General features: G+C 43.9%; 1 protein-coding gene across 3 annotated transcripts; it reads right to left on the bottom strand.

Moving 5' to 3' along the window:
* Positions 1-882: 882 nt before the first annotated feature.
* nt5c2b (5'-nucleotidase, cytosolic IIb) lies at positions 883-26,245 on the bottom strand. Of its 3 annotated transcripts, XM_080520443.1 has the most exons (18): positions 26,015-26,245; positions 24,550-24,666; positions 19,904-19,977; positions 11,642-11,759; positions 11,032-11,127; positions 10,839-10,930; positions 10,674-10,731; positions 9,960-10,053; positions 7,916-7,969; positions 7,690-7,773; positions 7,351-7,392; positions 7,147-7,254; positions 6,301-6,367; positions 5,914-6,084; positions 5,498-5,549; positions 5,122-5,182; positions 4,765-4,941; positions 883-3,969 (listed from the first exon to the last, which is right to left on the bottom strand). In XM_080520443.1, exons 2-18 carry the CDS (start codon positions 24,645-24,647, stop codon positions 3,712-3,714), a joined length of 1,704 nt encoding a protein of 567 aa, XP_080376569.1. In that variant the 5' UTR covers positions 24,648-24,666; positions 26,015-26,245; the 3' UTR covers positions 883-3,711. The 3 variants fall into 3 exon arrangements, with proteins under 3 accessions (XP_080376569.1, XP_080376570.1, XP_080376571.1); XM_080520444.1 differs by lacking the exons at positions 24,550-24,666; positions 26,015-26,245 and adding an exon at positions 21,220-21,330; XM_080520445.1 differs by lacking the exons at positions 10,839-10,930; positions 11,032-11,127; positions 11,642-11,759; ... (1 more) ...; positions 24,550-24,666; positions 26,015-26,245 and having other exon boundaries at positions 9,960-10,215; positions 10,674-10,730.
* Between the last annotated feature and the right edge of the window lie 202 nt (positions 26,246-26,447).

Below are 26,447 nucleotides of genomic sequence, written 5' to 3'. Positions count from 1 at the left end.
GTGTGGATGTCCATTAAATCTCCTCATACCTTGTTTTTCACCCATAGACTGAAACTGGAAGAATATTGGTTTTAGGTCCTGCAAGTAAAAGAAACAAGAGGATGGATGCAATAAAGACAACAGTAGAAAAGGCAAAGGTTTATTTGGGGTTTAATGTGGTTCCAATAAGACGCGTTCAAGCTACAACTATTTGTATGTTGTTCAACAAATACTTTAATATCAGTGAGCTCTTTCTTCAATTTTATTTTTTTTTATTTTTTTAAAAAATGTTTCAATTGTGAGGAGAAACTGGCTTGTTCTTGTTTTCACAAGGCAGGTTACTTGTTTCTTGCGCGGGATCTGGCAACCCTGATTTAAACAACAAATAACAATGATAACGTTGGCTTTTTTCCTCTGTGTAACTTTAAGCCCATAAAGTGAGAATTCTTTGTCAATAATGTAATAAATACATTATTGAAGCACAAAAACAGAAGAAAAAAAATCATTTGAAAATGTAGCCGGTGTTATGCAAAGTTTTACATACTGCAGAAATCTGTGTCCCCTTAGCAGTGGGAAATAATACCAAACCTTAATAACTTGAAAGTTTAATTAATAAAAAAAATAAAATAACACTAATTACATTATATTGTTACTTAACCACTAATTACTTTTTAAATCATCATATAATACCACTTCAGTTTATATGTCCTTATCCTTATTTACTTGAAACTTATGAGTCTCAATGAGATTAAAGGTCAAACGAAACGTAAAAAAAACAACTGCAATTGAGTATTTTGTAATGCAAACATTCTCAGTGACAACATGCAGACATGTGGTAAATAACTAAACCCATGAGGATTTTAGTAGCTGAACACAATAAAATAAAGAAAAGGGACGACAAACTATTACAAACTATCTTTATTCTACATTTTCATGTCATTTACTTACAGTGGGAGGGATAAGCTGTGGAAACAAACACTGTTTCAGAGAGAAGAACATGAATCGATATGCATAAAAACCAAAGTTTAGAAAAAGAGAAGGGGAGGCCATTTGTAGGAGTCACAACTAAATCAAAAGTCCCGTCACAGTCTGACCAGGTTCCGTTCATCTGGGCGTCTCAGTGGCAGGCTGCATGTGGAGACGTATAAAAACCAAAAGGGAAAAGAAAAACGAAAAAGAAATCAACAACAAAACAAGTTTTTGGAAAGAAAAAGAAATGGAAAGGTCTATTTACACTTCTGTAAACCGAGACCATTTAAAAAGACTAGTTTATAAAAAAATAACCCCAAGGTGGAGATCACAAGTTACAGATTAGTTGACATGCTATTTATTCACATTTCCCTTCACTTTTTTTTTTTTTTTTTTTTTTTAAACTCTGCGTAAACTACACTAACAAAAACTTTTCTGAAATCCCGAAGTATGACGATGCTACCGTGGCAGAAGAACGGATCTTTTTAGTCTTTACATGCAAATCAGGTCAAAAGCTGTTCTCCATGAACAATGCAGCTGCCTCACGTAGCACATCCAGTTTTTGTTTTCATGTTCAAAAGAGCCGAGAATACAAACGCTTCATTTGTAAAAAAAAAAAAAAAAAAAAAAAAAGACATAATAGCTTTTCTACAGTCTCACATGTCTTTCGTCCAACGAACCTCCACATAAAGACTCAGTTAAACACGTTTAACTCCCTCCAGTCCACATCAAATCAAACCAAACTAGAAACGCGCAGGAAATCAAGACGCTGCTTCACTTTGTGGCCTGGATGGACAAGAAGAAGAAAAGTCAGACCCTGAAAGCAGCGTGCAGCCCGGGGGTCAGTGATCGGTCTGACCCGGAACAAAGGATGTCTGTGCAAAGTGTAAAAAACATTTCAACTGCATTAAGAAAAAACAAAAAAACAAAACAGTACTTGTAGTTTCCAATTCGTCCACTAGGGGTTGCACTGTTTCAGTAATCAGCTTATGGGGAAAAGTGAAAAGGTGCATGCTGAAGCCTTTTGGACCTTTTCTGAAATCCTCTGAAGAGAAACAGTGTCAGGGCAGACGAACGATTACATTCTTTTCAAGCAATGTCTGGAAATACATTTCATTTAAAAACAAAAAATAACTGCATCAAACGTGAACGTCGTTTTGCTTAGAAACCGTGAAGCAGGTCATCAACCAACTGCAGTGAAAAGTAGAGGAAATTCTCCCAATTTTAGAGGAAATTCACATGAAAAAAAAAAAAAAAATTAAAAGATGAAGCAAATAAAACCTAAAATAAACCGTGATACTTCTTTGTGTCATACATTTGTTTCTGAATGTTTTGATTCCACTTTCATGAACATCTCAGGTGACAGTAAAACGTGTTTTTCTTTACCATTTAGTTTTTGCACTGAACATTTTTTTTTCCTTTGCAAAAAATACATATTTGTTGGAGAAAAAAAAAAAAAGAGAAAACTTTTCACACTTGGAAAACATTGATTTGATCAACTTTACATTCCTACTTCCAATCTGTGAAAAAAACAAAGACAATTACAAAAGGTGGGAAACATGAGACGCATCTCCTTAAATTACTTTGGGGGACACAGAAAGTGTCGTCGCTCATATACAAGCCACATTTTCTCAGCTTTTGGATTTGTTTGTCTGAACTTCTGGTTGGAGAAAAGCTTTTGAAATGAACATTTCTAACAGAGTGAAGAAAGGGAATAATGAATGCGTGACTTCACAGTGTTAAGAGGCCCAGCAGGAGAATACTGCACTCCGTCATGAACGACGTCAACAAATCTGTGACAAACCAAAGAAACCGAAGCCACCGCGTCTCCCCGAGCTCAGTTTTCATACTGAAATCATTTGTGTGTTTGCATCCTGAGGCCACGTCTCAGTTTTCACACTAAAACTACTTTGCGCGTCTCGGAAAGTTGTGAAACTCCGAAATAGACGAATGCATACTGGAGTTGTTTGAAACAATACTGCACGTCCGCCCACAAAGACCCACGAGGTCGTCTGGAAACCCGTCACCCTCTCGCTATTTGACCGAAACAAGACCGTCGGTCAGGGTTGCCATGGAGACCGGGGATAACACACACACACACACACACACACACACTGGGTCCTCAGTGTTGCCTGGCAACATGCGCTTCACTGAGGATGCTACAGTCTGAGACACACACACGTTACGACAATGACAAGATAAAGGCATTGAAACGGATTTTCAAAAAAATAAAAATAAAATAAAAAATCAATCTTGTTCCCATAATTTTTTTTCTTCCTTTTGCATACAAAAAAAAATGAATGTGTGCATCTTTTCTGGGCACTGAAAGTGTTTTTCCGTTGCGGATCGTGTGCATACAGGCAGAGTTACAGTACGACGACTGCATCATGAAGCTGTGCCGTTAAAACACTGAGAAACAGCCGGTCAAGTTTTGCTCGAGTGTGTGTGTGTGTGTGTGTGTGTGTTCTGTGTGTGTGTGTTCTGTGTGACAATATTACAGAAATCAATTGAATTACAAACATAAATCATTTGTTGTTGTAGACGACCGAGCATGCAAACCGTCATCCTGATCGTCAGATGATCGCCTCTGATGCCGGTCCTTTGTACTTTCCGTAGATTTGTGCAGAGTGTGTGTGAGTGTGTAGCATTGACACACACACACACACACACACACACACACACACACAGACACACACACACACTACACAACTCCACTGGGAAACACACGAAGGCAGAAACACGCCTCTCCTCTCCACATACAGTTTATTCCTCTTCTTCCTCTTCCTCCTCCTCCTCCTCCTCCTCCTCTTCGTCATCATCCTCGTCGTGGCAGTGGGTGATCTCCTGGGGGGTCTGGGGGAACAGGTTGGGGGGCTTGATCTCGCTGAAGGAGCGGGTCAGCTGGCTGCGCTTGCACTCCAGGTCCTTGCAGTCGCTGCAGTGGGTGCGGTTGCGCGTGGCGAGCGGCGACTCGGCGTCGATGTCCACGTGGGCGTGTTCCACAGTCGACTCGTGCGGCATCTGCAGGACGAGGAGGGACGGGGTCTCAGCGGCTCTATTTTCGGCCACTTGTTCGACATTCAGCCGACACCAGCAAAGTTTAAGGTCAAAGTCTGGAGATACACGAGGCTCTGTGTGGGACGTCTTCTCAAATCGAGTGTTTTCCCCATACGATTAAATAACGAAAGCTAAAAACAAAAGAAAGGCTGCACAATATATTGAAAATATATCATGATCCGACAAGTAAATAAGACCGTTTCTGTTTATATTGCAAAACAATAAATAGAACTTTAGGAGCTGTGCACTCCTCAGTTTAAACATCTGTTGTGGCTCTCAACATTTGAAGGCTGCAGATTGCTGCTCCGAGACCCTTTCAGTTCAAGCTCATCGGCTTTTTTTTCCTAGCGCATTTGGTCTCTGTCGTGATTATCGCTAGATCATAAAGCTTCTCGGTTACCAAAGTGACGAGTCCCATCACAGATGACATGATAAAAGCCGCATTAAATAACATCCTGGAGCTTCAGTGCCTCGAGAGAAACACAGATTGTGAAAAGATATTTAATTTTTGTATAGATCATGTGCCAATAATTAAAAAAATGAGAATTTCTCATCGGCTTCAGCTTTCCTTCTAAATTCATCATAGAAATGAAATGGGCTTAGTTTAAAACTATTCGTCATTCTATTCAAACACAGTGTTTCAGGATCAGGACTCCTCACCATGCAACATGTTGCCACTCGCAGGTTAGAACCAGAAACACAGTTCCTGTTTGGCAGAGTGAAGCCGTGCGGAGGAGACGGCGAGGCGGCGGCACTCACCAGCACGTGTGCCGCCCTGAAGAGGTAGCTGAAGGGGTAATACAGCAGGTTGATGAAGGAGGCGGCGTACAGGTCGGCGTAACGCATCACCTGCGAGGCGAACAGAGTCTGTCTGGAGCCGCTGCGGAAAAGGCTTCCCATCATGCCGTAGCACATGTCCATGTCGTGGGTCACTTTCTGCAGGAGGAAAAACAAACAAACAAACAAACAAACAAACTGTAGAAATGAGTTTATGAAGCGTGTTGAGATGGACCTTTGACCGTCGGTCTCATCAAACACACGGTATCGCAATGACGTGTGTGCCACTTTGTGAATGGGCTCTTGTTGTCGTGGAAACGGAGGCGGCCGAGGCCGTACCTTAACCCTTCTCTGAATGGTGCTGATATCCGGCCTCTCGTTGCTGCTGCTGTCCAGATGTCTGAGGAAGGACGTGGGAGACGATGAGAACACATTGGGGGGGGGGGGTATTGATATCAGTCTGCTGAAAGGTGATGTGTCAAAGAGCTGGCGTACCAGCCAGCCGTGCCTATAAATAGCTTAACGCAGTTTATCAGGCGGCCTGCGAGGGCCATCAGACTATAGCCTATTGACCTTGTTGCACCCTCTCAAATATACACTCACATGCATGCAAAACACACGGCGGGAGAGCAAAGAGCAGCAGAAGTGACAAAGGGGGGGGGGGGGGAGCTGGTTCAGGGTGAAAGGAAAGAGGGGGCAAGGTCACGTCTCTTACTTGTAAAGTTCCGCGAGGAAAATATCCAGGCCCTGCAGTTCCTCGAACAGCGCTGAAAGAAGAACAGGGGGGGGGTCAATTTCTACCCGGTACACTTGCAGCTAATCGAACCAGGAACGACCTGAATGTCCAACACTTTGATTTCTTTTTTTTTTTAATCTGGTGCCATTTGGAGAGAATGTAACTCCCTCTGAGGTCACTATCTCATGTAACCACACGTGAACGCCGACACCCACAGGCCCTGCTTTGTACAACGGTAAAACGCCCGATGGTGCCTGTTTGAGGAATAAACCTCAGCTGACAGCTTTCCTCTCCAAGACCTCGACTGTAATTTATTCTGACTAACTGCTATGATTCGGCTGCTTCACAATCCTCTTAATGAGCGTCAGTGGAGGCGGTTCTGTGCGTTTGCTCACAGCTCTTGTCGGTCCACACGTGCAGCTCCTGGGCCAGCTCCGGGATGACCAGGAACGTTCTCCAGCCCTGCCGCTTCTTGGACTTGAGGATGTCTCCAAAGATATGGTCCCCGATGTACACGATGTCCTTCCCTTTGGCCCCCAGCAAGTCGCACACAATATCCGAGGAACCTGAAGAAACGAAAAGTCACAACGATTCAATTTCAACCGTGACGACGGACAGCGTGTGGTGTGACTGTCCGGAGGTCGCTGAAGGTCGGCGTCATCTATGAAAGAGGCCTGGGTCTGATTTGAAAATGTCAGGTTTGTGCTGTTCAGGGTGTCAGAAGGATTTGTGTCTCTTCTGTTTAAATATTGAAGGCGGCCTCACAGAAAGTCGAGTCTTACCTCCGGAGTAAACGATCCCGTGCTGCAGAGGCCCCGTGTAGGTTCCTATCTTTAGACGTCCCGTTGTCTGAAATGTTAAAAAAAAAAAGCACTGCGTGAATTTATTTCTGATTTATTATTCTCTCCACGGGCTTCCAGTTCGTTTCAGAATCGATTTTAAACTTCTGTTGTTTGTTTTTAATGCCATCACTGGCCTGGGTCCCTCTTGTCTGATATGTTAACTCTAGTGACCCTGGCAGGGCTCTGGTTCTTCAGCTCAGCTAGACGTTCCAAGGTGGAGATATAAACAGTGGGGTGTCGCTCTTTTGCTGTTGCTGATCCCAGACTGAGGAACAAACTGCCCCCCGACATTCACACCACCACTGATCTCTGCCTTTTTAAATCAAAGCTGAAACCTCACTTTTTTAAGTTGGCTTTTAACTGTCCAGGGCAGTGTGTTTATTCTGTATGCTCTGTTTTTATGAATCTCTGGAAGGCTTCACCAACCTGCAGCACCGTCACTCCTCCACCAGTCAGCACCTGTGTTTTATTTATTGTTTTTATGTATTATTCTCGTATTTTTTTCTTAATGTATTGTTTTTTTTGTATAGCTCTGTTGTAAAGCACTTTGGATACCACTGGGTGATTGTAAAGGGCGATAGAAATAAAGTTTGATTGATTATAAAAGAGCATGTTCTGTGTGCCACACGTTGGCTTAAAGAAATGTATGTTTCTTCACTAACAACACTGTTTCTTGAGTGAAATGGACAGCAGGAACTATGGCGTCTTTGAAAGATGGGAATGGATCATAACATGTCAGGACGTCCGCTGTGGGAGACGTGTCCCAGCTGTGTTGGCCCTGCTCACCGTGTCCACTTGTCTGAGCACCGTACCCTCCCCGAAGAACAGTGGCTTCCTGGCGTCCACCAGGATCAGGTCAAAGTAGGACTTCCAGGGCCGGTGGGAGGTGCCGGGCTGCGGAGGGTACACACACACACACACACACGAAAGGTTACACCACGGAGCAAAAAAGACACTTTGTACCGTCGAAAAGAGAAAAGTGCTTTTTACCTTCGGGCCGTGGGGGAAGTCAAACAGGTACGTCATGATTTTCTGTGAAAGACAACACAAAGAGCTGAGCCAAGGCAGGTACACGCTGGAGACGTCACCACGCCGTCACTGTCACACACTTCCAGCCCCAATTAACTTCAAATCCACACAGAAAGAAGAGGGAAGAACACTAACCAATACACCAGCAAGACACGCCAGTTGACAGTACTTTAATAAATGTATGATTTCACTAGAAAGTCCAGGAAACAAATCTTGAGGTTTATTCGTCAGTGTCTGTCATGTCTTTTTTTTCTTTTAAAATTTTTGCCTCAAAAAGTGAGCTGCAACACATGTACTCACGTCAGTGTATTTGTAGTCGCTGTTGGTGGCCAAGAAAACCTTGGCGACTTCATTCATTCGGCTGAGAAGAAGAGGCAGCTTTCCCTGATGGGAATGGACAGAAAGAAAGAAAAAAAAGAAAAGAGGCTAAGCATCTTTAGAAAAGCAGCCAACTGACAAAAACTGTGTGTGTGTGTGTGCGTTTGTGTGTGTGTGTGTTTTCTCCTGATGAATACTAACGACTTACATCTTTGACAACATACTTCTCCAAGTTCTCCACAGTCTTCTCCTTCAGAGTTCCCTGCAATGTTAGAACCAGAAGTTACACCGATGGACAAAAACTCAAAACTAATTCAAATGTCAACTACTGAAACATCTGAAAAACAATAAATGATATATTTGATTTCTAACGCACTATTAATTAAAAAAAAAAAAAAAAAAAGAGTCTCAGTTCTGCAAGCAAATTAAACAAGAAGCAAGATAAATGCCTTAAAGTACGTTCGACGCTATAACTCCAAATGCCTACCACATCCATACCATATCCTTCTTTATGCAAATGTGTGTTTTCTGCAGACTTTCCAGTGTTCGGGCGTGGCGTGTTGGTTTAACAGGTTCTAATTGCCCTTCCAGTGACATGCAGTTAATGAAACTTGGTGTATATAAAACAGACTCCGGTGACGAGTGTGCTTCAAAATGAACCATCGCTGCAGTATTTCCACAACAGGGATGAAAAACATCCTCACAAATCAAAGGCGGAGGCAGGTGTCAAAGCCTCTATTTCTCAGTTGATCTTTGTTGGTGTGCACGACAAAGGAAATACTCCATTACTTCTGTGTAAAAAATGACACCTCCGTCACGACATCCAGCACTGTTTAGGTAGACATGACTCATGTATGTGGGCAAAGTTTCAGTATGTTCACATCTTTTCAATCAATTGTCAAGGTGATGGAACCGTAAAGTTTGTTCTGCAAGTGTTTCCACAACACACTTGTGTATGGTCACGACTGAACCAGGACAGTCTGAACCAATGCAGATCAGACGGATCCTGCTCATGTGCTCTGAACTCAGAAATACTAATAAAAACAGCTTTTTGGAGACGAACTGTAGGACCATGCTGTTCTCATGTTTAGATTGAAGAGTCCAGTACAGAACTTATCAGGTGGTTCGGTGCCGTGAGAGACGACACATTTCAAATCACAGTTTTATCAGAGATCCTTTTAAATACTTTCTTTATAAAGTTACATCAGTTCAGAAATGCATCATTTTCTTCCTGCCGTTTCTGTATGATTTTCAAGTGTATAGTGGAGCAATTTGTTACAATAGTTTTTGATTAAAATAGAAATAACAGTCACCATTACCATCAATTTTAACATTCATAAATGTCACTGCTGCTACTACGAGTACTACTACTAAATACTAATAAATCCATAATAATAGGACAGTTTCTCAAAAATGCTTTCTTTTATTAGATTTAATCAACAGATGTCGGCTACATTAAAACATTTTTTTCAAGCACACAAATGATAGTGAGAAGATCTGTAGGTGATAATAAAACCCTCTTTGGATGGACATTAAATGCTTTTATTTAATATTCTAAATATCTAATCAGTTGCTACATACACTGTAATTCTCGTGGTTCTGCAAGAGAGCATATTTTTTGAATTCATTTAGTCTTAAAGTCCTTATTAGTCCACAACTCATAAAATGTGGGTTTAGTATAGGTAACCAGGTACAAACATTTATTTATTTATTCTTTTTGAATGTGATTACAGCCTGTAGGGGGCAGTGTAACGAGAAGCATGAAGCCACAATAGCCAATCGGAATCCTGGAAAAAAAAATACGATCTCACAAATTGTGAGGTAAATATCCGCCCCCCCCCCTTTAGACAGGAGACACGGAGTTTATCCAGATCTCCACTGTGGCCAGAGATTTCAGGAATCATTATTTGTGGCTGTGTTTGTGTGTAAATGCGTGGTCCAAACGCGGAATCCGTTTTTTTTCAAATATTGGGTAAATGTAAACGTGGCGTCAGAGAGAGCTGCGTGCCTGGAAGAGGCAGCAGCAGCAGTGTGTGTGTGTGTGGTGTATGTCTGTGTTTTTTTTTGTTTTGTTATTTTAAACAAAGGTTTTTGTTCCCACTTGACCTCTTTGTCAAGTAAATCGGGGTTTTGATTTGCGAAAAGACACAGGACGCTACATGGTTCCGTTAAAACAGCAAAATGTCTCTAAAAGTGCAACCCAAAGCTCACATTCTGTGGAAGTATTCCAGGATCAATTCCCAGCGCCTCACCTTGAAGTGGACCCAGTCCACGGCGTCCCGGACGTCCTGGAACATGCTCTTATAGGACATGAAGAGGTCTCCGTCTTTGAAGCCCGTCTCACAGCTGGGGGAGGGGAGCAGAGACACACACGTGCACAGCCATCGGACAGGCCGCATCTTTACAGAAGGTTTTTAGAAGCATGACATTTGTTTTTTGTTTGCTTTTAAATGGGATAGCCTTCCCTTGTTGGAGGGGTCCCCAGCCAAACAGGAAAGCAATCTCCCCCTAAAAGACCAACAACCAGGTTTCAGAGGACAAAGGACATGCAGCCATTCCAGATTACATCCTCAAAAAAAAAAAAATTACAGGGCATTAAATTCCCCTAGTGTAACACCTCGGAGATTATTTTTGTTAAATCAGGAATTCATTTCCTCTAAAAAAAAAAAAAAAAAAAAAAAAAAAGTTAGTAAATTACATTTTAATCTTAGTCTGATAAGAATCCATGCTTTTATTTTAAACTATTGGAAAAAGGAGATTAAGAGTAATAGAGTAAAAGAAGGGTTCTGCGACCGATTTCCGGTTTGATTGCGGTTTTAAAACGAATTAGCTGAGATTAGCGGTTGAGAACACCCGGACCCTCCCATGCTTCAGGGCCTGCTCTCGACCCGGTGTGGCTTCGTGTCACCGTGCGGCACCCCGAAACTTGTTGCACAGACAGATAGACGAAAGTAAGAATCTCTCACCTTGCATATCTGTCACAGTTGGAGAAGAAATCCACGAGGCAGGCGAAGAGGTAGGTCTCTGCGGGAAGCAACGCCAGCGAGAATCAGAAGTCAGTCCCGACGCGCGGCGTTCAGAAACCCGTCCTCAAGCGGACTCTGGCTCCTCTGTGCTCACAGAGACCTTACCTGGGAGGTTGAACAGTGTGTTCAGGATATAGAAACGCTCCGTGTCATCTCTCTGAATGAACTTGTTTGGGTACCGTTCACGGATCTCGGGGCTAGGAGAACAGAGAAAACAGCAAATCTCGTTTCTTTTTTGTTTTTTTGTTGTTGTTTTTTAACGCCGAGGTTCAAGCAGAGTATGGTGAAAATGACTCACCCTCGAAGGAAGTTGAATCCGTGGACACAGACCAGGATGTTGCCGTAGGCGTCGACCTTCAACAGGTTTCCATACATGGTATCAAACACAAGGCCCCTGAAGGAAGAAGCAGAAGAAAACTTCATGACTCCATTTCACAACAACGATTCAAGTCAAAACGCATCATTTTGGGATTTTTCTTTGAGCAAAGTTTACACGGAAATGGCAGAAACGGTGAAAATAATGTAGTTTTCATGTTGGGGCACTAGTGGGTGCTGTTGACTGTTTATTGTAATGAAACTACACGCAGAGAACAACAAGCTATAAACATTAACACTGGACGTACACAGACATTCGTATGGACAGACCATGAAGTTAGAATGTTAACACGGGTGATTCTAAACTATATCTTCTGGAACGTTTCCCCCCCCATTTCCATGGAGACCGAGTCGGGGCGTTTTCAAAATTGTGTTTTCAGTGGTTCCGAGCACCAGTGTCACGTCAGCAGACCCAGTGAGCATGAAAATGTTTACACAGGGCCTTAGAGGAATCATTCTGTGATCATCATGAAGTGGGTTCTAGCGGTGTTCTGTGAGGACAGAGAACATAGAAGGCGGCTGATTGCACCGACCTGGTGGGAAACGACGGGTCGTAGACGAAGCTGAGCAGCTCCTGGGGGTAGCCGATGGAGACGAGCCGCTCCACAGTCAACTCGAAGCCCAACGACTCGTACTCAGGTGACTTGTACACTGCCACACAAACACAAACACATTACATTTACCGGATATATGATGATGAAACACCAGCGATGAAGCATATGAGGTTTTTTTTATTTAATCTCCGAGACTTAAACGGATCATAATACAGCTTAAAAATGAAAAGCACATTCCCAATTAATTGAAAATATAATTTGTTAAAGAATGATTGACGGCGTTTCTTTTGATATCATCGACGAGAGTTACAAGAGTGCTTCTTGAAATTCTAAATGAAATCCATAGCAGATAGTTTCCTCTTATTTAGACCCAGAAAAGCTGGTTTGAAATCAACACACTGGGATGATGTGCATCAAAACTGTTTGGCAGACGTGTAAATACGTGTAGAGTACACTCTCCCCGGAAACAACGATCTGCTACTGACGCTGTATCTTGCGGGGCTCTCAGAAGAAACGCAGAGGAGCGAGCCGTGTGGTCATTACGCAACGCCGATGGTCAGAGGTGACATGCGGCTCGTCGAGTTCCCTAAAGTTATGCAACACATGCATGTGACTTTTCTCAGGCTACTTCATCCAGTCAGGACTCCGTCTTGTCTCTATGTTTTGATCACAACATGTTCTGACTCCGTAGAGGACGCTGCCCACACACACACACACACACACACACACACACACACACACACGCACACACACACACTGCCCTTCTCTCTCCTTGCTACCAGCACAGGTCTGAATGTTCTCCACACAGAAAGAAGATCAGGCATGGAAATTAGAGCGCGCAGGACTTTCATCGGTGCCTGAAACGAGTCCTGCAGAGGCCGACGGGCCTCCGCCACATTTCAACCCCGGGGGCAAGCTAAACGCTAAGCACAATTCTCTGGAAAAGGAAAACGCAGAGTGATGCTGGGCGAGGGCTGGCGGAGGATAAAAACGTTATCTGACACGGGGAAAAGGAATATGTCAGGTGTTATAAATACAAAGCGGAGAATGCACTTGTGTTATTGCCTGCTTCCTACGCCGCCGGCGGGGTGGCGGGAGGCCTCTGGGAAATATTGGCTGATGATACTTGGGGGGGGGGGGGACAGTCAGTTGAGGGGGAGGCAGAACTGCAGGACAAACAGGAAAAACATCTGCGTCCGACTCTGCAAAGGGTGTGTGAATCATGCACAGAGGGGTACCAGAGAGCACACACACACACACACACACACGCACACACACACACACACACACACACACCGAGGTACAGGGAAATCTTTGTCCTTTTGTTGACATCCCGCCTCGGTAAGCATGAGCCTGTTTCTGCATTAGAATCACGTAACCTCTTGCAGCCTGCCCCCCCACTGTGAGCCCCCAGCAAACTGAGGGTTTGGGCCTTTTGCCCAGAGCAGTAGCATTCACAGGCTAAAGTGCCCCCCCCCACTCCCCTGTCCTCCTCAGTCCACCTCGTCCACTTGTCATATTCCTCTGGAAGCTCCGAGGTGCTGCAAAGAATCCTATTTTGGGAGTTGTTTCCCCTCCGTCGCCTTTGCCGTCGCCACTCTCTCTTTCTTTCTTTAGTCCACCGGGAAGCTCTTCTGGCATGCCGTCCTTGGGACATTAGTGTGGCACTCCCTCTCACATAACGCCGGGCATATAAACTGACATCTCAATCTAGGTTACATAAAAAGGAGTCAGGCCGGTCATCTTCAACCGGGACGTTTCGTTGCATAATAACATTATCAACGCAATTCAGGCCTTTTTGACTCAATGGAGGCGGAAAAAAAACCCATTCGAGTTTCGCAAAACGGCCTGAAAAATAAGTGTTCCTCTCGACCAGGGGTGTCAAACATGTGGCCCTCGGGCTGAAGCCGGCCCACCAGAGGGCTCAATGTGGCCCCCGATACCACACGGCAAATGATAGAACATTAACTGTTACTTTATAAATCAAAACTAACTGCCGTTCTTAATTTGTGGCAAAGTTTTGGTGAGAGTGGAGGTCGACCAAAAACACTGGCACCCAGAAGTGAACAGCAGATGGAAGCATTGCTCATAGCCCAGAGATCTGGGCTGCAGTCAGCGTTTGCCCCCACATTCCCAGAAAAACAGCATCAGCGTCAAAAGAGAAACACTGCTGTGATTTGAAGTTTCTATCTGGTCTGGCTTCCGATTCCTGGTTGTCCTTCTCGTTGCTATTTGTTTTCCATCGATACCAAGTCGGCTTTGCTTTTGAGGGCCTTGAACTCCACCGTGCTGCCCTGCTCAACGGACCCCTCGCACAGACACATGACACCACGGCCTGCAGCGGATCCTTTTCGCTGGTAATCCTAGAGACGACGCACTACTTCCAAGGTTCGCAGGGACACTTTTGGGGGATTTCTGCAAACCGCTTTTCTCAGCGGCCACAATCGGAGCTCAGTCCACAAACGGACTCGTTAGAATCATCTTGGAGGAAGTCGTGTCATTGCTTCCCGCTGCGTCTCCTGACTCTCTCATGTATCAGTCCCATCGGGGGTCGCCGATCCCTGGCTGGAAGCCCCTCTCTTGGATTTCCCATGCCGTCATTAAGAACATGCATGCAGGCGCACACAGACCACCTTCACTCAGCTCCTCAGATCTGTCATCTGGCCTCTCTGATGGGATTATGGCAGGATGTGTTTTACTCCAAACCGCCGAGCAGTTCGGTACTTCGAATCCAGCGATACACGGCCGTCCCACACGAGGTGAACAAGCCCTCGCCGCTCCACTGACACAACGCCAAACCCAAATCCTTTATCCAAACCGTGTCACATGGAAACTTTTATTCCAGGCTAACAATGTGCCTAATTTATCCGCAGCCGCTTGTGTGCAAATGTAGGGCCTTTGTTACAGATCTGTGACAGAAGCGAGCGTATTGCGGATGGAGCAGAGAACTTAAACACAGCCTGGGGGCCCTGCATTACAGCCAAACGTCTGCTGCTGGAGAACTGGGACAAAGCTGTGGGTTTCTCTCAATCTGGGCCGAAATGTGTTCCAGCAAGTTTTTTTTTTTTTTTTTTTGCTATCGTTTGTTCCGTTTTTGGAGCCGGACAGCAGATGAAGCAATGTTGTCTCGTCTAATATTGACAGAGCTAACAAAGCCTGACAAAATATTAGAAAAGTCGGGAGGCCAGGAGGATTTACAAGTGGAGCCACTGACCTGTTCGGTCCCACGCGCCGAGTGAAATGGGGAGGAAAAACTTCACCGACGTGAAATCTATCTACAGTAAGTTGCTATGCGGTAAATTACTTGGCAGGCATGTCGGGCTGACGTGGAAAATACGTGCCTCACACATCAGCCGTCACACTGACGCGCGGTGACAATGCCATTAAGTGTGGCATCTCGCTTGAATACAAAGTAGAAGTGGGTAAATGACGATGCTGAGGACTCGATGTGTCAATCAAATCCACATTATCTGCTAAGGCTGCGGCTGCTCGCATTGCGAGGAACGCTTGAGACAATTTGATAGCATCGACCCACAGACACTGTAATTCTACTCTGAGAAAATAACACCGCTGATGCAAACAATTATGTGATTCCAAGAAACTGTGTTGGAGCTAAACATGTAAACACAATGCAATATCCTGAACCGAGTATTTGATCCCAGTCGGCTGGTCTATATTGACCTTTTTATTTCATTAAAAGATAAATAACTCACATATCCATATTAGAACTGTCAGCATGGATGTCAGTACCAATTCATTAGAAACCTACCTTTTATCATTAGTCTTAAAATGTATTAAAAATATAATAATATCCATCAATTCCATTGCTTTTTATTTCCCACATATACTAAATTTCATATAAATGTCACGAGCACAAGTTGAGAGGTATAAAGCAGTTTAAAAGAAAACACGAGTGTAAAGGCTGAGAGGCATATTGAAATAAAATAAAATAAAATAAACAAAATTAAATTAAAATAAATAAAAAACGTAATATTTTTATCATAAAAGCTATGATCTGATCCCCTATCATGTAGCAGCCTCGAATAATTGAGGAGTTTACTATTCATTTCTAACTAGTATAGTTAATATATGTGTAATTGAAGCTGTAAAATGTTTTAGTGTGAGACGTACAAACAGAAACCCGACGGTTCGGCATCACGTTGCTGCAACAAAACAAACAAGATGTCAAGTGATACTGTGACAACAGAAGCACTGACACATGAAACGTCTCTCCGCATCAGGACACGCTGGGGTAAATGATCCCGCCAACATCATTCTTCGTCACTCTTTTAGTTTAATTCACTGAAATGTCAACCGATTCATTTTCGGTATTACTTAGTAGGAGTGAAAAACGGATCTTTTACTCTGACAAGGTTTAATGTTCCAGAGAGGTCGATTCGTCGTTCTGATTACATTTATATTCATAACGTGTCGATCCAGTTTGATTTGAATGGCTGTGGAAGGTAATGACAGTTTGAGTTAGAAATGTATTTTTTTTTTATTTCCATGGGGATTTCAACAGTCTCCTTCAGGGACGGAGAACTTCTTCCACACACGAGACAGCAGCGGTTACTTCAACCAGAAAGATTATTAAGCACATCATGCCTTCAGTTTGTTCACAAATGTTTTGCCTACATCGTTTCAGGCATCACAAGGTTTTTGAAACATACCATTGACATGCTTCAACAGTGAGCTTTTCCACCTTCTTGTCCAGATTTGGACCTGATGGTTGAAATGATGAATAGATATAGGAGTGAAACTCTCATGTTGCTCTCCTGTACGGTGACGGACTTCAAGGCTCAAACCCAGAGTCAGCGATTGTGTGTGACTGACCTGCTCGCTGGAGGCTTTTCAAGAACAAACTTCAAGTTTCCTACTCTTATTGCTGAAGGAACCAGCTGTCAGAAAAGGGCTGCACTTTTCCTTATTTACCACTTTCACATCTCCTGGAGAGGGCAGTCGTACTTTTTCTTCTCAATAACCGTTTCCAAAAAATCATTAACAGTTGGAGGGGGGGGGTGGGGGGCATTTGGGATCAATAACTTACTCTTTTCCTGATCCATGCTGGGCTCCGGGCGATTACGCCGAGGATTGAGATGGCCGTCTGTCAGTTTCAATCAAGAGCAGCCTCACAAGAGTTGAGACGGTGATCTACCAGCTCCTCAAAGAAATCAATAGCGGCCCCCGCTCCGTCCCAGAAAGGAACTGCTGACGGGACGGGAAGGGGGAAAAACACAGGAGGACAAAACTTTGTACGAATTGGGAGTTTGTTTGTTGGCCTCTGGTCTTTGTGCCCGATGATGGACTGGACTGGGAGAAAAAAAAAAACGGTGCCATAATCACCTTTAACTTCAAACTTTTAAAGTGTTTCTCTGTTGTGGTATATAGTGCACGTGATGACAATATCTAGATTTTCACAAAACCAAACAACTTTTCCAGAAAATGACTGCAATTTCAACATAAAATCAGTCAGTTTGTCCAAAAAACAATTCTCCTATAGCTGTTGCATTGTGCATGTTTTAACACGCCCCCCCCCCCCCCCACAGCGCGGCTTTGAGGCTAGTCTGCCTGCAATTATCTCAGCTCGGCTCTGGATGTTGTGTGGTTACTCTTAAGACATTTGTTTCATAAATAAATAAATAAAACAATCCGTATTTTCTTTTTGGTGTGGGCGGATTGGAGCCTGTTGTGGGCCGGTTTTGTCCCACGGGCCTTGTGTTCAACACCCCTGGTACGAAGGGGAAAATATTCATGACTTGACCATTCTTGAAATGTTTGATAACCGCAGCAATGTGGTTCGCCGACATTCTGCGGGCTTTCGTGAGATTCCTGCAGTGTTTCATGGTACTTTGAGCTCAAACGTTAATCCATGTACAGAGTAATACTTGAGAACGCCGGGTGGTAAAGGGTTAAAAGGCAGGAGTTGAATACCAGTTAGACTACTTCTTTTACATTTCATAATTAAAACCAGAAAGAGGTTCTCATAAGTTTATGGGCCTGGAGAAAGTATGACTGAACTCTTTGAACTGCCCGTTTCACTTTCAAGTACTTCCAGCTGCATTTTTATGTGCTGAGTATTTAATTTAACGAAAGTTTCATGGAACCGCATTATCGCGCACAGTAACAGCTTATCGCGCCCGTTGTTACAATCAATGGTTATCTCATTGCCTTTGGTAAATATAGTGATAGCGCCTCCGTGGCTGATATATCCATATCCGTCTTTACGCTGAACTCGGGAGTGAACGAACTCAGAAATAGTCAAATCTATATTTATCAGCTGTTCTGAGAATGAAAACTCTCGGAGTTTTCCATGCGTGGGCTTGTGAACCCAGAGTTCAGGGTCACACTCGCAGCTTGTTCAAGCGACTCCTGCCACATATCCAGTCCGATCGCTGCATCGAACTGCGTTAAGTGTCGACAAACGGCCTCGCTCAAGTTACTACGCGTATTGACTGACAGCCGTTGGCGGGGACCCTGTTGGCGACGTGTCCATTCACAGAAACCGTTATTTACATCTCGCGAGACCTTTGGAAGCAAACAAAGACACTAATTCGGTTTTCCGATCTTTTGATCGTAAGGAAAATGACGTTCCCGGCACAGCGGGAGCATGGTGGTGAAAAGAGTGTCTTTGAAGAGCACATGCTTGAAGCATATAGCAAGTGTGAACTGCCGCCGCCGCCGCCACCTCAACCCCGGGGTGCTATTCTGTGAAACCGGTGAAGCGCCTGGACGATCGAGCCGGAACGCTCTCCAAGGATACGCGATAGCCTCGCTTCCAGCAAACATTAACACTTGGTTATGAGCTCCCATAAAGAGACTCGTGTCAACAGCTGAGCGGCTCTCACTCCGGGAGGGGAGGGGAGGGGACGGAGCCCGGAGCCTCGCGGGGACGACCAGTGTCCCACGTACCCTGGGGAGCCATCGGCGGGCGAAATCAACAAAACAAACATGACCTGCTTTCCAAAGTCAGGGAGGTTTTATTTATAAACGAGGAGGGACCAAACACTGGAGCTGAGTCACAGAACAAACTGGAATGGAGTCCGTGGGTATTTTTGTTCTGGTTACTGGTCAGATGGGGGGGAGAAAAAAAGACGTTCACGCAAGTCGACTTTGTGTGTTCGGGCGCCGAGCCGAACGGTTTCCCAATGACCTCGACAGCATCTTGTCGACAACAAGCAGCCGACGGAGGGGGATGGTAGCGAGGCCAAATATAGAGTTGAAAAGACGGGATGGTGTATACTTCAACATTGACACCAAACACATGAGGTCACAGAGGATTCTATCACCACGGATTTGTTTTTGAGATTTAAAGTGCTCAAAATACATTTGGACAGTCACCAAACAATTTTTTTTTTTGGAAACCCCTGGCCATTTGTCATTCACATCTCAAGTCACTTGCTGTTTGTGTCGTTAGTCTGGATTTACTGGGTGACACACACTGACTTTGACAAACTGGGATTATTTATAACCTTCTAACGCAGTCACCAAACTGTAAAAGAACCAATAAGGTTTACAGTAGTTAAACATCTCATTGTGAATAACAGTAAGAGTTGTATTTGAATTATATGAATAACTGTTCAGGATATCAAATATAAAAAAAAAGAATAATTCAATAAATAAAACATTTTTTCCTAAATTATGACCAAAAGCTGGGAGATGAATGAAGTTTGACTTTTGTCATTTGTTTTCTCTCACTACCACTGGTGACCTGAAGTGTGTATTTAACCCTTTGTGGATGTAGACTTTGAACTCTAGGCACTTTGGTACAGATACTTTAAGTATAAGGATAAAATGTTAAGCATTACTTATAATTAAATCTGTGGGGAAAATAAGAAACAGATGAAAATAGTTTATATCTCTTGGTTAAGTTTATCTGAATATCAATATGTGTTCTCACTGGATTTATCAAAGAGGTTTTAAAATGAGCGTTAAAATTTGATAGGAACAACATTTTTTTTTTTTGTTTTTTTTTTTAAGGACATAGCAGGTGACCTTACACACCAAACATGAGTCATGTTGTACAAAGCAAAGGGGAAAAACACTGAAAATGTGTGGCAATATACGATACAAATGTCATGCCCGGGCATTATTTACATAAAGTCCCATATTCTTACAAAAGCAACATCGATTTCAATATGTTCCACAACTATTGGTCAACATCCTCTTCCGCTACCGTTAAACTCGTCAGAAATCAGGAAGTGACCAAGCAAGGCCACTTTGGCCAATAAAAGGATGACTTACCTGCCAAAGTGTAATCCATATCAAAGCCAAAGCACTTAATCTTCTCCATGGCCAAGCTTCTGTTGACAAAGACTCTGCAGGAAAGCAGTTGAGATAAATGTGTTACTCGCAATGTGATCAACAACAATTAGATTAGCATTCTCAGGAGGGGAGGCTATTCGTGGGTGAATAATGTTTACTTTAGCTCACTTCAGCTTCACTCAACAGGCCTGCTTTAACTCAATTATAACCCCCTCATAGTGGAGCCATTCAGCGCACCAGCGTGCTCCGGGTCGACTCATCACACACGCTTCTTGGCGACGTCTCATCCGCGGGGCTTGACGTGTGGATATGAAGACAAACTTCACTGATTGAGTTACAACTCACAATAAGTGCTCAGATTTAAAGAGCTTCCTCCTGCTATTCTATTAAAACATCTGTCGAGCTGAAAACGTCGTGACACCAAGTGCACGAGTCGCTTTCCAGTTGAATTCATCCCTTCAAATGATCTGCTTTCGTGTCAGTTTCCTGTCTCACACAGAAGTGGTGACGTTGAAACTGTCAGAGCGCAGCGAAACACGCAATGACAAGTGAAGTAAAGGGGGGGGGGGGGGAATGGATGAAGAAAACACGTCAAATGACATACAATCATCTAAAAAGACTAGTTTTCATCCATCCTCTCATTGTAGTAATTACAGAAATAATTCTTTCCCGTTTTGTTGTTGCTCATGTTCATTGGAAGCATTGTAAAATAAACAGCAGCTCTAGTGAAAAAACGACAAACAAGTAAGAGGAACTTAAGTCAACTTAAGTTTCTACAACTCACTGGACTCAAAATCAGGACTAAATGTCTCCAAAAAGCTGAACGTTAAAACTCCAGTGTATTCCTTTAGCTGCATTATTAGTGAATTTCAAAATTCCGAGGACTTCGTTCATATTTCCTAAAAATATGGATTACAGTTCCAGCAAACGTCATCACCGCAGATAATGTCTGAAAAGACCGGAACGCGTCGCGGCCGTCATGATAGACTGTGTTTACATACCCTCGCTGACACCAGAAAAAAAAAAAAAAAAAGAGTCCCACACTGCTAGCATGGTCCTACATAACTTATCTCCTCAGGAGCTGCGACCGAGCTCAATGTGAAACTGTGTTCCCAGATATCTCCGAGTCAATATTTAATCACGCCCGCAACTGAATAGAAACGTAAAGCAAGAGTCACAATCAACACAAAAAAGAAAAACAATACACGAGCTCAAAACCGACCAAATGCGCAAGACGCCCCCCCCCCGCGTCTTTTTTTTCCCCTCTACGACATTCCCGTCGCGTCAACAATTACCTGGCAGCGGATCCATAGTGAACGAGTTCCCACTTGGAGCCGAGTCCAGGACACGACTGGCAATGCATCCTGAGCGATATTAAACCTCACTTTGACTCGGGGCGGACCTGCTCCGGCAGCACAGGGCAGCTGTGGCCCACAAACAATGCGCACCCCTCCTCTCGCTCTCTGGGCCTTCTTGTCATTCAGACATTTTCTGACTTGTTGCAAAAATGATTGTGGCCCTTCCGCGTCATTCTCTGTTGTTGCGCGCCGTCGGTTTGGGTTGTTGTTGTTGTTGTTGCGGCGTGATGTTTGCGGGCTCTCAAAGACATCCAGAACAATCACAAGTCAGGTAGAATCAAGCAAGCCGCAGCCCCGGGGCGGCAAGCTGCCGGCATCACTCAGATCTGCTGCTATATAAAGAGGGGGGCGGCTGGAAGGGCTGCAAGTTACAATGTCTCTGCTGCACAAGTCGCAAATCTGTATAAAACACCCATTAACTCCTAATTTTATTTGATTTGATTCTAAATATCCTTCGAGTGGGAATATGTGCCTCTCTACTGTTTATTTCTAACCCAAACAATAATGAAAACAGTAAAAAAAACACACAAAAAACACATAGTTGTGGTAATTGATTAGATTAGTGTTGTTTTTGTCTTATTTCTTATAACATGAACACGATTTAAAAAAAAAAAAAGGGGGGGGGGGCACTCTGTTTAAGCAAAACATCTATTCCTAGTGCGTTTCAAACAATTGTGTGCTTGAGCACAATGTGCACAGAAAATTGAAATTTCAAAGTGGATTTTCTGAAACGCTTTGGATTGCAGAACAGGACAACTTGATCACGTATAAGGCAATATTTCAGGAATGAGAAACGGCCAAATGTGTGTGATCTCGGTCTCATCGGATCGTGTAACTGGAACGTATTCGTGCATAATTATGTTGACTCGCGTGTTAAAAGTACAGAACAAGCCTCAAGCAGCACCAGAGGGCAAAACGTTGCACCGACACACATTTCCAGCGAGCGATCAATGAGGACCTGTCGTATCAGGTCTCATTAACATTCCTTAAAGATGTTTAGTTTACTATGACAGGAGACTTTAGATCATTCATCAGCTGCTGATTTGATCTCATGGCAAAGAAATAATTAAAATGTATAGCAAGCTTTAGTAGATAATTATGGCTCCTTACCTTCAAAGGCAGAACTATTACTTTATTAATAAAGTCAAAGGTGAACACAAGGTGCAGTTTCTCTCCATTCAAACGTCGTAAATACTTCATGACAGCGAGAAACTCGTTGACTTTTGCAAACTTGTCATGATCAAACTCAGTAATGATCCCTTCTAGGACTTGAGTTACATGAAATAAACGCGAGCGTGCTTGTTCGGGTACTTGACTTATTTTCCCCATTATTTTGTTTCCATGCGGACCGTTTAGTCCGACACCTGACCGGGGCGTCCAAAAACAAACGTACCTCTCCACTGTCAACATTCCTCAGTGCTGAGCTGGCGTAAGCCTTTTCCAGCGGGAGATTTAACTCTAAATCTTTTCTATTTCGGTTGTGCTGTTGTCATTTCCACTGCCACCTCCCGCCGGAGGCCGGAGGGCGGCGTACCGAAGGATGGCCATAAACGATAACCTGCGGCCGTCCCGAGCCGGCTCGTATTGACAGTAGGTGGGAGCGCCCTCCTCATTACTGCAGTGGGCCTCGACTTTGGTCCTGCTGACAGAAGTTTTGCCACAAATAGCTGACATGGGCCACGCCACAGAGCACCTACAAGACAAGCTCTTAAAAACACTTGCTGAGAGGGCAGCCGAGCAGCAATCTGCCAGATTTTTTACCCCCCCACCCACTGCGGTCTAATCTCATGCGGACCGTGATTGAACTCGGCATGATGATGATAAAAAAAAAAAAAAAAAAAAACGTTATCTGTGCTGGACAGAGTGGTGGGCCCTCTGCTGCGCGCCACATCTCAGAGGAGCTCCGGCTCTGACGGAATGGGCTTCGTCCGACCGAGAGATAAACGAAAGGTCACCCGTTCACATTGCGCACGATTTTGCCGGATCAGAGAACCCCACATGGGAGCGTCGTATTATTTACCCAGCACCTTTTGTAGTTTTTATTATGCATTGCAACATGTGCGTGGGAGGCGGGTCGTCACGGGCCAGGGGACGGCAAACGGATGAATGAACGACGGGTTTCGTAAACGCCGTGACCGCTCCATGTTGCATAATGGCGTGAAGCCACAGCAACACGCATGATACACCCAAGCTCAGAGTTAACCATTAAACAGCAACGCCCATTTCATTACTCCGACAACGGATCTCCTCCACGTCACCACCGTGAGCGAAGGCCATTCGCCTCCACGTGACTGGAACGACTTAGTATCTGTACATTTAGTTCAAAGTGTTCAAAGCTCAATGCGATTTTATGTGCAATTTATTTTCAATTAATTTGTTCCCCAGGCCTCAACCGTCTGACATTTAATCATGAGGCAAAAAAAAAAGTATGTAGCCAAGAGAAAGCCACACCCAACAAGCACAGATCTGTACATTAAGTCCTGCTTCATGTGTCATTAGGACTTTCAACAGTGTGATGAATGTTTGAGAGTTAAACTGAGTAATCCAGAAATAATAAACAAAACAGTGTACAGTCCACAAAAAGTCACGTTTGATCAACTGAAGGCTGGAAAATACTTTCGAAAGAATGTTTTTTCCCCCCAAAACAGTCAAAAATAAATGAAAAGTTACCAACTGCAACATAAAAATAATGCCACCGCAGCTGATGTTGACTTGAGTAAAAAAAATAAAAGAAATTCACTCTATAATGCTTCCGTGTGTTTAGCCTGTATGTATTAATATTTCATACCCGTAAAAGTATTAATATTAATATTACTATTTTTAATCATGTTTTATTTGAACTTTCTATTCTATTTATTCTGTGTGGAGCAATCCTGCGAGAGAATTTCCCTCGGGGATTAATAAAGTATCTCCATTCTATACTACTCCATTCTATTGTCAGTAAAGGCTTCATAAAGGCCAGGATGACGATGCATCACGTCTGTACAGGAGAGAAATCCTTCTATTTCTTTTCAACCACAGTGGTTGAAAAAACTTACACATAAAACAAAAAACCTACAAAGTATGTTACATCTGATTTGTTGTTGTTTTTAAAAAAAAAAAAAAGGCAACAATGATGACACATATGAACTTGTTTTTCTGTGTTTTCACTACTTCTCGGTTCCTCGGTTGGCTACTGAGTTGAGTTTGGTGTGTACCCGATCAAATACAAAAAACAAAGAGACAATCAACACCTGCAGTTGTGTGTTTTCTGGATGTGCTTGTTACCTGTGGTAGGGCTCCCGCCGGTACTTTTTCATTGCCAAGCCGTCCATGTTGGCGGGCAGGTCTGCATAGTTCTGCAGTCTGTCACTCCATGAAGTCATCTTGAAAAGCTGTCTGCGTCTAAACACACAAGGGAAACGGCACGTCGGTCAACCGCGTTTTCAAAGTTTGACGGGCGAACAAGAGCGCGTCAGACTGTTATGAAGGGCTAATGACTCACAGACTGTGAAATTTAAGTCGATCAAGATAGTGAGGAAACCTGAGGACGACATTAAGCCCAAAATGTGACAAGCTGAACAATTGATCGAAATAATTGAATCACTGTGGGATTCACTGTGACCTGATCAAACCCTTACTAGATTATATGGTAATGGAGTGAAAGTTGAGTACCTCTTCAAGGCCAGGGGGTTCGAGATGACAGTATGTAGCAGCTGGGTATATTTACAGAAGAATACATGAGGAAAATGAACCGGTAAAGAAAAGGATTTCAGCCAGTGTTTATCTTGGCCTTGTCTAGAAGTAATCAGCTGTTTCTCTTCTTACTGAGGCTCTATCATTGTGCTACTGTTGCAGAAGGTTGAACAGCTCAGACCAGCTCTCTTGCCAGCACAATTGCAAATGGGAGTCAGAATGCAGAGGGTGAGAGCTCCAGCTCCAGCTCGGCCACAAGCAGCAGTACAAGATGCAGTTGACGGTCAGCTTCAAACAAAAGCTCTACTGTGTCTGCTATTTCTGTGCTTTTTTTTTTTTTTTTTTGCACTCATCTGATCTTACAGTACACGGGAGGATTCACAAGAAGCAGCACAGCGAAAAGCAGTGAAAAACAGGGGATTTTACTGCCTGTTTGCTTCTGTGTTGTTGTTTTTTGTTGTGTGGTATTTTGGCCCACAGTGGGGACTTCCGAGGGAAGAACATATGTATTCTGGCAACGGGCCACAGAAGAGATTAAAAACGTCGAGGCAACCTGCACAGCCGAAGAGCAGGTAAACAAACAAACAAAGCCAGAAACAGCAGCAGACATAACTTCTCTTTGTCTGAAGGGGCAGAAACAATACTGCAAGTGTCACCGTCTTCAGCGGTCGTCTGCCGCCGCGGTACGCGGACGTTTCGCTTCAAACCCCGGGGAGAGGAGACACGGTAGATGATGGGAAAGATGGAAGCGTGTGTGTCGAATTAGCACGGAGGGATACCTTCATATCAAGCAACGTCCCGTCCATTATTTACCGAGAAATGCAAACAAACAAACAAACAAACAAAAAAAAAAAGAAGCTATAGCTAACGCTCAAACGCTCCCTGATCCTGCTCCTTCCTCCTTCATCTGACAACCACGGAAAATCACGACCGGGCAAAGTTTACGTGTTTAGCAGGCTTAGAAATGCAGGAAATGTGCGTGGAAACAGTATAACGGGAAACCTTTCGGGGTAAAAAAAAAGATTTCCCCTGCTGCGCCTCGCTGTACTGTACTCACCTCCAAGCGAGTTCCTGAATAAAACCAACGCACCGTCAGCTGGTGTGAGCATGCGCAGTGAGTCGCGTGAAAGTCAGTTAAAGTGTGTTTTCTGACAGAGAAGCTGCGGGTGAGGCGCTGATGAAGACTGTGCAAAGAGCAAGCTGAAGACGAGTGTTTGTGTCCTTCCTGCCCCCTTCCTCCCTCTTCTCTCTCTCTCTCTCTCTCTCTCTCTCTCCCTGTCCCTCTCTCTCCCTCCCTCTCTCTCTCCCTCTCCCTCTCCCTCTCTCTCTCTCTCCCTCTCAGCTGTTATTGTGAGACATGTAGTGGGCGTGGCTTACCGCTGTCTGTCAAAACGTAACGAGGCGGGGCTTTATTGCTGTCAGTCAAACGGGGGGGCGGGACTATCTGCCGTCGTGGCAATGGACACGTGACCACGTTCTCAAGCTGCGTG

Source organism: Blennius ocellaris, assembly GCF_963422515.1.
Source record: "Blennius ocellaris genome assembly, chromosome: 3".
In the NCBI taxonomy this organism is placed as follows: domain Eukaryota; kingdom Metazoa; phylum Chordata; class Actinopteri; order Blenniiformes; family Blenniidae; genus Blennius; species Blennius ocellaris.
Note: the sequence above shows the minus strand (reverse complement) of the source record. Positions and strands in the feature narration are given on the sequence as shown.